The sequence below is a fragment of the Mirounga leonina genome, unplaced genomic scaffold (assembly GCF_011800145.1).
Source record: "Mirounga leonina isolate KUSES-001 unplaced genomic scaffold, KU_Mleo_1.0 Mir_418, whole genome shotgun sequence".
Taxonomy (NCBI): Eukaryota; Metazoa; Chordata; class Mammalia; order Carnivora; family Phocidae; genus Mirounga; species Mirounga leonina.
Window position 1 is genome coordinate 14,839,673 of NW_023270739.1, and position 12,075 is coordinate 14,851,747.

Genomic DNA, 12,075 nt, shown 5'->3' on the forward strand with positions numbered 1-12,075 from the left:
TTCTCCTGGAGGCAATGAAGAACCATAGCAGGTTGTCAAGTCCTGGGAGGGGGTGGGAAATATGGTCTTACCTATGGTTATAGGCTGAATGTTTGTGTCCTCTTTCCCCCCCAGATCCATATGCTGAAACCTAATCTCCAGTGTGATGGTATTGGGGTTGGGCCTTTGGAGATGGTCAGGTCATAAAGGCGGAGTGCTCACGAATGGGATTGGTGCTTTTGTAAAAGAGATCCCAGAGAGAACCCTGGCCTCTTCTGCCGTGTGAGGACACGAGAAATTGGCAGTCTGCCACCCAGAAGAGGATTCCCACCAGAACCAGACAGTGCTGGTCCCTACTCTCAGACTTCCAGCGTCCAGAACTGTGAGAGAGAAATTTCTGTTGCTTATAAGCCATCTCGTCTACAGTATTTGTTATAGCAGCCCGAACTAAGACATCTGTGTTTTGGAAAGTTCTCTCCGGCCACCATGTGGAGGATGCAATTGAAGAAGCTGGGACAGGGGGCAGAGGGGCAGATCACAAGTCTCCTGCTGGGAGCTGAGCAGCAGGAGGGGATGAGGAGGTTAGAATAAGGTAGACATGCTAGTGAGGGAGTGAGGGAGCAGGAGTGGAAGGCGTGAAGGCCACGCCGATGGCTTCTAGATTGGGTGAGCAGGTGGGGGTAGGCTGGGTCTTTCTTCCCAGTAAGGAAAGCAGGAAGAGTGAGCCTGGAGGTCCACCCCTGGAGCACATTAAGAAACATCGGTGCAGGGGAGCCTGGGTGGTGCAGTTGGTTAAGCGTCTGACTCTTGGTTTCGGCTCAGATCATGATCTCAGGGTCCTTGGTGCGAGCCCTGTGTTGGGCTCTGTGCTTAGTGGGGAGTCTGCTTAAGTTTTTCTCTCCCTCTCCTTCTGCCCCTTCTCCCCTGCATGCTCTCTCTCTCTCTCTAAAATAAATAAATCTTAAAGGAAAAAAGAAACATCAGTGCCGTGTGGTGGGGTTGGGGGAAATGGGTCTGTTCAGATCCTGTTAGTGGGAAATTAAATGGATATATTCTCTGAAGGACAACTTGGCAGTAAAGAGCGAACCCTTCCCCCAAAGTGCCAACCTCTGACTCAGAAGTCCTATCTCGAGAAATATCAGTGAATGAGTAAGTTAGACAAATGTGGGAGATGTATACATGCGACATTCATTGCAGCATTATGATGACAATAGAAAATTGGTTTTACAGAGTGTGGTATAGTCATATAATGGAATAGTATATGAAAATTAAAAATGATATTTACTGATATTTATTCACATGGAAATATATCCATGACATATTGTGAAATGAAAAAGTAGTCTGTAACACTGTGCAGAGTGCAGTCTCAGCCACACACGCCTAGAAAAAGGTTGGAAGGCTAATGTAAAAAATTTTTTTTTTTTAAGATTTTATTTATTTGAGAGAGAGAGAGCATGAGAGGGGGGAAGGTCGGGAGGTCAGAGGGAGAAGCAGACTCCCCGCCGAGCAGGGAGCCCAATGCGGGACTTGATCCAGGGACTCCAGGATCATGACCTGAGCCGAAGGCAGTCGCTTAACCAACTGAGCCACCCAGGCGCCCGGGCTAATGTAAAATATTAATGATAGTTTGTTCCTGCTGTGGGAATGTATTTCTTATTTTTCTCTTTCTGCTTTTCTTTTCTTTTTTAAAAGATTTATTATTTGTTTGAGGGAGAGAGAGAGAGAGAGTGAGCATGAACAAGGGGAGGGGCAGAGAGGGAGAGGAAGAGAATCTCAAGCAGACCCCTCGCTGCTGGTGAGGGCCAGTTGGTGAAGGGCTCGATCTCAGGACCCCGAGATCATGACCTGAGCCAAAATCAAGAGTCAGACGCTCAACCGACTGAGCCACGCAGGCACCCCTGCTTTTCTTTATTTTACAAACTTTTTGTGGCAAGTAGGAGCTACTTTGGTTGCCAAAGGAGGTAATAAAGGTGTCATTTCTTTTTTTCTTTTTAAAGATTTTATTTATTTACTTGAGAGGGAGATGGGAGTGAGAGAGAGGGAGACAACAAGTGGTGGGGGGTAGAGGGAGAGGGAGAGACAGACGCCCTACTGAGCAGGGAGCCCGACATGGGGCTCCATCCCAGAACCCCAAGATCATGACCTGAGCCGAAGGCAGACGCTTAATAGACTGAGCCACCCAGGCCCCCCCTAAAGCTGTCTTTCTATTTTAGGAAGACAGAAAGGTAGCTGCTGGGAAGCGAGGCTCAGAACACATCATAAGGACTGAGGGGCTTGTCCTTACCTGTGTCGCATCTCACTCCTCGCCAGCCAAGGTCACAGGTGCAGGAACCGTCGCCTGAGGGTCCTTGGTTGCATCTCCCATGGACACAAGAACACACTAAGTGGAAAAGTGCCCACAAATTGTTAGCCCTCTGGCCTGTGTTCCGGAACTCATTATCATTTACTATGAAGAGGCACTTCGCATGAAGGGCACTTCATTCTCCCACCTGGTTCCAGAGCACCATTGTCCTCAACGGAGGGCTGGATTCACAGGAAGGGCAGGGGGCACAGGAGAAGAGTCAAGTCGGGTCATGATTTGACAGAGACCACAGTTGTGGGACGTGTAGCACTGTGGCTTGGTGACGGAAGCAGGGTGAGCGTGTTCTCAGCTAAGCTTAGAGGAGGACTCAGGGTCGTGTGCGACGCCCTGGGACGGAAGCATGTTTGTTCCCTAAGGTCTGTCCGCTAGGTTTATATAAACCTGGGATAGCACTGCCTTCTTTTACAACATAGAAAAGCCGATTCCTTTGTTACGCAGCAGTGCCGTGAGCCTCTGAGAACTGGTTAAAAGCCTTGGATGCCTTCCCCCAGGGAAAAGCATTCAGGTTTGGGACTTCGCTAGACTCCATGAAGGTCATCTACGGATCACCGGTTAGGAAGTCCCGCACAACTGGAAGCAGAAGATGCTTCTAAATGACAGAAAGAGTCAGCACTACAGTTGCAACTATATATTATATGGTCCAATTCTAGTGATTCAATTATATATTGGTTTTGTCTGGCTTGGAAAGCTGATGACAAAGCAGTGATAGTCAGGTCCGACTTACGGTTTTTAGTTCAGGGTAGGAAAAAATACCACCTCGTTTTCTCATCATGGATTAGGAAATTCCTCCCATGTGTGTACGTCCTTGGGCACAAGGTCAGAGAATGTAAACAGATGATGATTTTTGTGAAAACAGCTTAAAGCATGTGGCTTACTGGGAAGGTGAATTAATGGAGTAATCTTCAGGTAAAGGGCTGCATGATTCAAGAGCAAGGCTTTGGAGCCAAGCAAGATATGCATTCAAACCTCACTTCTGCTTCCCACCAGGTGTGACCTTAAGGGAAGTCATTCAGCTCTGCCTTAATATACTCGTCTGTAAAATGGGTACATAAGGTTCCTGTGTGGATTAAACCAGATACCGTGCACAAACGGGCGTTTCAAACTATCAAGCAATGTCCAAACCTGAGAGGCTAACCATGAGGATCAGTGCGCACAGGCAAACACAGAAACGTGGTTGGTTGGGGAAGGTCAAGGAACAGGTCCAGTTAGTGATTGAAAATGTTTGGAAAACACTGTTCTATGCAAATTACACAACACAGACATTCTCACAATTCACATGATAATAGAGGTGGGGTTCCAGCCTTGCCCCAGAGCTAGGGCGCAGATGCCCCCCCCCCCCCCCCCCCCCCGCTGCTTTCCCACAGTGGGTGGGGAGGTCATGCTGGGTGGGGAGGGAGGAGGGTGCACACCTTGGTCGCAGTGGGCGCCGTACTTGCCCTCGGCGCAGGTCTCACAGGCTGTGCCCATGAAGCCCTCTCCACACTCACACACACCCGTGCCGTTCACCCCGTCCAAGCAGATCCCGTTTCCAAAGCAGACGTTCCCGGCTTTCCCAGGGCAGGGCTGGCACTGGGGACCAAAGAAGCCCGCACAGCATGCTCTCGTCTGAAACCGAGGGACAAGGCAGGGCTGGGACGAGGCCCCACCTCCATCTCCGCAGCTTCTGTCCCGTCGCAGTCTGGAAATCCAGCTGGTGGGGCGGGCTGTGTGCCTGGAGGGCGCCAGGGGCAGGATGCAGTGGGGAGGCAGGAAAGAGGGAAAGGAAAAAGGCAAGCAAGAGACTAGGATGAAGACCACCGGGAAAGGAGGCAGCAGGAACAGAGAAAAGAATAATGCAGGTGATGCCAGTGGGGACCCCGGCCCCTTCCTGGTGTGTTACTCATCCCCATGCTGCTGAGCCCGGAGAGGCCTTTGCAGGGGAAGCCTCGAACATTTTAGAAGTGAGTCTCTTGTAGTTTAGGGAAGCCCTACAGGCTGTGCACTTGGCCTGGGCCTGCCTTTCTTCTTCTTCTTCTTCTTTTTTAAAAAAATTTTAATTAAATTTTTAATTTTAATTCCAGTATAGTTCACATACAATATATTAGTTGCAGGTATACAATATAGTGATTCAGCAATTCTATATATTACTCATTGCTCATCATGATAAGTGCACTCCTTAATCCCCATCACTGATGCTTTTATTCTTTTTTTTAAAAAAAGATTTGTTTATTTATTTGAGAGAGAGAGAGAGAGAGAGAGAGAGAGAGAGCTCGTGCATGCATGAGTGAGGAGCAGAGGGAGAGGGAGAAGCAACCTCCCCGGGAGCTCTATCCCAGGATCCCCAATCATGACCTGAGCCGAAGGCAGAAGCTTAACCCACGGAGCCACCCAGGCGCCCCAGGTGGCTTTATTCTTGAGGGCACTAACACACGCACGTCTACATTACTCAGTGCTCAGCACAATGAGTGCAGACACCATCTGTCACCAGACAACATTGCTACGCGATTACTGACTATATTCCCTAGCCCACACTTTTCATCTCTGTCTTATTTTATAACTGGAAGTTTGTACCTCACAATCCCTATCACCTATTTCACTCGTCCCCCCTCTGCCCCCCCCACTTCCCCTCTGGCAACCACCAGTTTGTTCTCTGTGTTTAAGAGTCTGGTTTTTTTTTTTTTTTTTTTTTTTGGTTTGTTTCTTTGTTCTTTTGTTTTGTTTTTAGGTTCCACATATAGAATTATTGAATCACTGTGTTGTACGTGTGAAACGAATATACCATTGTATGTTAATTATACTTCAGTAAAAAATAAATGGATGAGCATGGCTGTGTTCCAATAAAACATTTCTGGATACTGGAAAACAAGACCCCCAAACCCCACAGAATCTTCTGCAGCCCCAAGCTCTGCAGCTTAAGGGCCAAACCATCTTGTTTCTGTAGGATAGGCCGAGGCTATGGCTAGTCTTCTGGGGAAGAGGCAGGACAGGAAGTTATAAAGAATTTTCCTGCAGATTCCAAAGCAGCAGTGCAGACGTGCTTAGCTCTGGGGTCCTGTTTTCTAAACAAGCAGGTGCACCTTCTCTTTCCTTAGGAAGCTGGCCGTCTCCTCCGTCCCTGTTGTGACAATGAGGAGGTCCTCCCAGGCTCCCAGTCTTTCAATTTCCTCACCATGCAACTGAATATTGCAGCTTTTCCCTGTTTCCTGATTTCCTGCTGTCCTGAGTTTTCCTGCTACCACCGCTACCTTGCATGACGATGACAGTGACAATGAGGATGATGAGGAGGAAGAGGAGAGGAAGAAGGAATAGATGTGAAGGCATCTGAAAAGTGTGACATACGATAAAACTTCCCCATGCTGCTGCAGGAATTGGAAGGGCGATTCAATCGTTATACTCACAATGATGGTTTTCACGCATTTTGCCCGGCACCCAATGAACAGGGTTCGCTTGCCCATGAAATAAATGGTATAGATACATCTCCTCATCTCTTCACCCTATGAAATAGAAATGATTATATCAGCTTTTGGGTGAGGGAAAAGTTCCAATCTGTAAGGGCAAATAGGTGGGTGACGTATTGCTGTTTCTCCCACTGAAATGTTCTGGAAAGGGAGGGGGTCTGCTTCTTGGAGCTGCTTTGTAAGGAAGAAGACACAAAAACGCAATGTTGGTTGCCAGAACCAAACAGGTGGCAAAATCCAAATTATTATACCTTAAGGTGGTACTCTGTAAAAAGAACTTTTGTCTAGAAAACTAACTCAAGTTTGGAAGAATTTTAGAGTATATTAGATAAAATTATCCTGTAATAACAAGATTAAACTCTAGTGAGAGAATCAGCATTGGTATCATCCGAAATTCTTATTCGCATGCTATGAGAGGTGCATAAACATCTATTTTTTTGTAATGATTGGAACATTATCGGAAGTAGCTTTCGCAATAAATAGCTACAAGAAACATTGGTAATTAATTCAAAGACATGTTAACTTCTCCCAAGTTTGCCATCTGTTTCTTAGAGAGAGTTGTAAGTTCAACTATAAAAGGAAATCAGGCAGGTGAAACTCATCCAGATTGGATGTGGTTTTGGTTATGGAGTCTGCCCTTCTCTAAGGTTTCTTGCTCTTGTCCTCAACTGGCTTCCGGGACTGAAAGATGTAGAAAGTGAAAAATGCCTTCCTGTATTGTGCATCAACTGATGTGAATCCCAGCTTCTATTTATGTATTAATTAAGTTATGCTTCGGTCCAAAAAAAGATTCAAGACTTTAGAAAGGTGCACATATGATGGTAAAATTAAATTAAAACCAAGTACAGGAATTGAGGGCAGTGAAAATGAGGTATGCTTGAGGTTCATTTTCTTTCTTTCATTTTTTTGAGGTTCATTTTCTAATTTGGACCTCCTGGAATCTGGAAACTATTTTATCAAAGCAGACAAAATACTTACTAGTTGTTTAGTTCCAAACGGGCAAACTGGCTGCTGGAGACACTTGCCACATTTTCCCTTGGTAAAACACAGACAGGCAAAGTGAACATTTCACCATTCTTAATTTTAGTGCAAAGGGAGGCTGCAAGTATTTTACAGACCTTGGAGCTGAAGGGTTTAGGATGTAGAATTGAAACTCAGAAAGATATTAGGGAAGTTCCTCTGGTCAACCCTTGGGAGCACCTGGGAGCTGAGGACTCAGCGTGGAGATAATATACACTATTATAAAACAATGAGCACAACTTAAGAATGACAGAAATTTTTAAATGTGACCCGTTCCTAGAACAGGAGGAGGCCAATGTGACTAGTTCTTAACTTGGCCCCCACCAGACAGGATAGTGCGGTCGTTCACGGTTCTGGCTCTGGGGCCAGACTGCCTGGATTTGAACTCTTTGTCTGCCACTTGCTAGTTCTGTGAACCTGGGTACATTCCTTAACCTCTTTGTGGCTCATTTTCCCCATCTGTAGAATGGGGATAGTAATAGTACCTATTTTGTAGGGTGTTGTGCGGACGGATTAATACATGTAACATGTGTATTAACCCGTATAAAACCATTATAACAATATAAAATATGTGCAGTGCCTGGCACATAATAAGTGCCCCCCAAATGTCAGCAGTTATTACTATTATGGAAAGATCCTACACCATCCCATGGACTGGAGTGAAAAGGCTGCATTACCGAATCCTCTGTTACACTGAAATAATGCAGCTCCCTATTTTCTCTCCCAGTAGACCAGGCTTGGCCAATACCTGCCGTAGGTGCACCCTAGCCCCTCTCTCTGCGCCTACATCAGGCGTGGCATGTTTCCCACTGAGGAAGACCATGGCTTGAGAATCCTGCTCAGTACAACCCTCCAGGGAAGTTCCCAGGCACCCAAGGTACAAGTCATTGCACTGGACTGTGAGCCCACTGAGGGCAGGGATCATGTCTCATTTATGTTTGTAGAGTCAAGTTGATTCTGTTTCTTCATACATCAGAGATCCTCACTCAATGTGTTTTTGAACTGAATTGAGATGTCCTGATAGATGAACTTTATGCTTTAAAAATTTATAAAAAATGAAACCAACAGGTGCATCATTGGCCTTGGATATAACTTACTTGTACAATAGCAGTGTCATTATTATCACATCTATTCTTCTGGATTTCCAGAACTTTCCCCAAGCCATGGATCACTCCTTTGTCAGTGGCCGCATTGGTGTAGTTTATCGGGGCCTCATTTACGTAGAGCTGTGAACAAGAGGGTTGAATGTGAGCTTGATTGTAGTGATTTCAAGGGAAATAGCAACGATAGGGATTAGAGGCTATCACTATCCCAACAGTCTCGGAGATATTCCAGTATCCACCTGGAAGGTAGCACTCTGTAGTGGAAAGAGCTCTCTTGGGGAGGAGAGTCTAAGTAACAGTCCCGCATCTGGCACCATCTTGTTGTGTGACCTCGGGGCGGTTGCTTTTCCTCTCTGAATCTCGATTTCCTCTTTTGTAAAAGAAGAGGCTGTTCTAGATCATCTCTAAGGTTTCTCTCCACCCCTCACATTAGTTGGTTTATGACTGCTTGAAGAATTCTGAATCATGATTGTTACATAAGTCCCATTGGCAAAATGGCTCCATGGGGTGTGCTTCCCTGTGCTGTGGATTGGTGGTCCTGGAGGTTTGAATGCCTTCTATAACCAAGGCATGGAGAAGGGAACTCAATGGCCTTTCAGCACATCTCTATGGTTAGTTTGTAAGCAACCCTTAGAAAGGCCAAGCAACAGGTATTTAAGAATAAAAATAACTAGCATTTTTTAAGTGTTTTTGTTTGTGGAAAGTGTTCCACCAGATAGTATCATTTCCCAGTATGTGGCAGGTGCTCAGAGGTTCTGCATTACATGCTGCAAACTCAAATTCAACTCTGAGTTGCAACTTGTTTTGTTTTGATTTTTTTAGGGGAGGCTACCTTAATGATTGAGTAATGCAAAACAAGGGAATCCATTCATCCATTCATTAATATAACTAATATAATTGGGAACAAATAGTTCTTTAAAAAATTAGAGAGAGATGGGGCGCCTGGGTGGCTCAGTTGGTTAGGCGACTGCCTTCGGCTCAGGTCATGATCCTGGAGTCCCTGGATCGAGTCCCGCATCGGGCTCCCTGTCAGCGGGGAGTCTGCTTCTCCCTCTGACCCTCCCCCCTCTCATGTACTCTGTCTCTCATTCTCTCTCTCGCAAATAAATAAATAAAATCTTTAAAAAAAAAAATTAGAGAGAGAGAGAGTGTGTGTGTGTGTGTGTGTAGGTGTGAGTTGGGAGAAGGGGGAATCTTTATTGTACTAAGAAAATGTTAAGTTTGTATCCAAAAAGGGTTTACAAATGATTAATAACATCCCCAAACTCCCCACAACAGCAATATTAAAATGACTCTTTTAAGTACTGAAATTTGAACTGCCATGGAATGTTAAAATCCCTTATGATTTGCTTGGAGTCAGGTGAATTTCCGTTGCGTGTTGAGATCAATCATGGCTGAGCTCCACAGAGGTCTTCTAGCGTCCGTGTAGATTTGGAAAACTAGCAGGGAACCTTACAGGTGCTGTCAAATGGTGCTTGCAGCACAAACTTCCAGAATTCTGAGATACTGAGCTACTTAAAAAATATCAAACTGACATAACTTCTGATGCTATAATACCGTTGATTTGGCATTAAAAAAACGTCTGAATCATCTTCTTTGTGAGATGTACCCAGAGAATTATGGGCTGCATTAAAATTTTTATTTGAACACAAGTTTACTGGGTTAGAGAGCTTTTTTGTAAAATTCCGTTGTCCTAAGAGAAAGTAAATGAGTTATGGATAAAAGCAAAACCTTGACTGTGAGGTAGAACTGTTTATTGTGAGTTAAAAGCCTCTAGTGTAAAATTGCTCTAGATCAAAGAATTTCCAAACAAATGGAAAATAAACAGGACAGAGTTGAAATTTATTCAACTAACTACATTAGAAAATTCATCTGTATGTGATGAAGTAAGAAATGATACGGATAAAAACAAAAAAATCTAAGTTCTTTACCAATAAAAAGTTGCCTTACCAGGAAAAATAAGAAAATGTATTTAAAAGGATCTCCTCAAAGTTATTCCATAACAGGTGGGATTATTCGCAGGAGTGGGAGGAAAATATTTGGAAGTAACAAAGAGTTAGGCTCTTTTTTTTTACCCAAGCAGGTTGAAACAAAATGTCCACAAAGCTTCACTTGTGGTTCAGTGATGATACCACAGAGAACATTGTTTTAACATTGCACTTTTTAAAAGGACCAAATAAGATTAATGCTAAAAAATGTCGGTGATTAAACTTTCTTCCTCTTAACATTGTGCTTAGTTTATCTTAAGCAATAATTTGTTTTTATTAATTTTTCTTATGAGAATTTACACTAGAGTTACACTGTAGTTTCTTGTTGAATCTTCATAAACCAGTCTTCTTCCTTGATGTTTGAAATATGTCATTAGAATTATACTTGAAATACTTTACATATTTAGTCTCATCAATTCTTTTTCATGAATTCTGAACACTGAAATATTTAGTGGTTTTGTGAGCTAGATATTGGGATATTGGTGTGGGGTCAGCTGGTCCTAGGACCGCCGGTCCCTACGATCAAGCAATCACGACATTATTCACTCGGCTGCTGGATCCCACGTGTCACTTGGCCCCGTGGAGTCAGGGCCACATCCTGGGAGTTGGGTTTTGCTGCCAGGTACCCTTCTATCTTAGAGACTGCTTGGGGACTGTCTGTTGGGTTTGTTAGGAACCAGTGTCAGAGGGCACTTGTGAGTGCTGGAATTCAAATACCATGATTAGTAAAGCCCACACCCATTATCCGAATGCTGGTAACAGGGAGGGTGAGCTGGGGAGCTTGGCAGTCTCTTTGCTTTTTATGGTGAAAGACAGACAACTGTCTTTTGTAGATAAGGCTTAGGAAGCACCAGTGAGATTATTCCAACATGGAAGTGATGACAGATGATAGGAGCTAAGACACTCACTCCTGGGTTTTAAGTAAAAGGGTCGCACCTGCTCATCATGGAGAAAGAAGCCGAGGAGGTAGGAAAAGCCCAGCATGGTCTCCCGGTGCATGCCGTGGTGCAGGTCATTCTTCAAGAGTTTCTCCTCCAAGACCACATGATACCTGAGTACGTCCTCCTCCTGGGCAGCACACAGAAGTGAAAGTCAACCCACAGGTCAACCAAGCCCCAGTCACTTACTGGGCTGCCCCCAGCATGCCCAGCACTGTGGGAATTACCAGAACAATAGCTTGTTGAACTGTAAGGTCTGACCGAGGCATCAGGACGCAGTAGATATTAAATACTAAATCTGAGACACATCACCTCCCACATGGCCAGTCTTCCACGTGGGATGGTCCACAACTCCTGATGTGACCCTAAAACCCGGACTGAGGGCATGAAGCTCAAGGGAGGATTTTAAAGATGATTTCTTTCAAGAGAAGTGTTATGAAGAGAGAGTCCCCACACCCCAGCCTGCCTCTCACCCCAGGGCCCACAAGAGGAGATTTGATGGGATGTTTTGAAGAACGTGATCGGTGGCAGATACGGTGGCCTGTGGGACTGGATTGTACTGAGGCCTGAGCAATCTCACTCCACGGATGGCTGGCAGGTTGATCCACTGGGAGGGAGGAGAGGTGTCCCTGCACTGAGACAGGCCACCACTCAATGCCGGCTTGGGACAAGAAATGACGTATGTCCTGTGGGCCAGATGTGTGGCAAGGTTGGAGAGAACTGGGACCTTAGGTCTTATCTTAGATAGCGGCCTAGTGGAACAGACAGGCTTCCCCAGGGGAAAAGCTGGAGGTGGGTTCTGGATGCTTAGGGTCGTGGAGGAGATTGATGACTATAGGGCTAGGGTGATGCACTCAGGTCAAGAGGACAGCAGTCAGAGACCACAGTGGTGGGTGGGGTCTCCAGTGAACCACCAAAGCATCGGGGAGGCAGGAAAAGAATATTTTCCACTGAACAGGTTCACAGGGACTGGGGCAGGGCAGGGGAGACAGGATGAAGGTGATTTCTGACCCCTCCCAGGAGCCCTGCTTGTTTATCATGTCAGTTACAAAAGTGTAGGACACTGTCCCTGCCCTTATGGACTTCATAAGCTCCTTGGTGAGCTAAGGCCTGCTCACTTGAAAGGACAACTCATCACACCATATAGATGCTGAAGGGCATGCAGATGGTCTGAACTCAGAGGCAGGAGAGATTTTCTATTGGCTCGGGTGGTGGGCCAGCTTCCCTGAGGAGGCCAGACTGGACTTG

The 12,075-nt window shown here is 45.4% G+C and overlaps 1 protein-coding gene across 1 annotated transcript in view; it reads right to left on the bottom strand.

Annotated features, from left to right (window-relative positions):
• The window catches only part of STAB2 (stabilin 2), a 144,726-nt gene that overhangs the window by 50,923 nt on the left and 81,728 nt on the right, over positions 1 to 12,075 (bottom strand). The window contains exons 34-39 of the mRNA XM_034987711.1: positions 10,826 to 10,957; positions 7,896 to 8,024; positions 6,757 to 6,813; positions 5,719 to 5,814; positions 3,751 to 3,946; positions 2,264 to 2,359 (exon numbers count right to left, since the gene is read on the bottom strand). Coding sequence (XP_034843602.1) covers positions 2,264 to 2,359; positions 3,751 to 3,946; positions 5,719 to 5,814; positions 6,757 to 6,813; positions 7,896 to 8,024; positions 10,826 to 10,957 — 706 coding nt within the window. The remainder of the gene's footprint in view (positions 1 to 2,263; positions 2,360 to 3,750; positions 3,947 to 5,718; positions 5,815 to 6,756; positions 6,814 to 7,895; positions 8,025 to 10,825; positions 10,958 to 12,075) is intronic.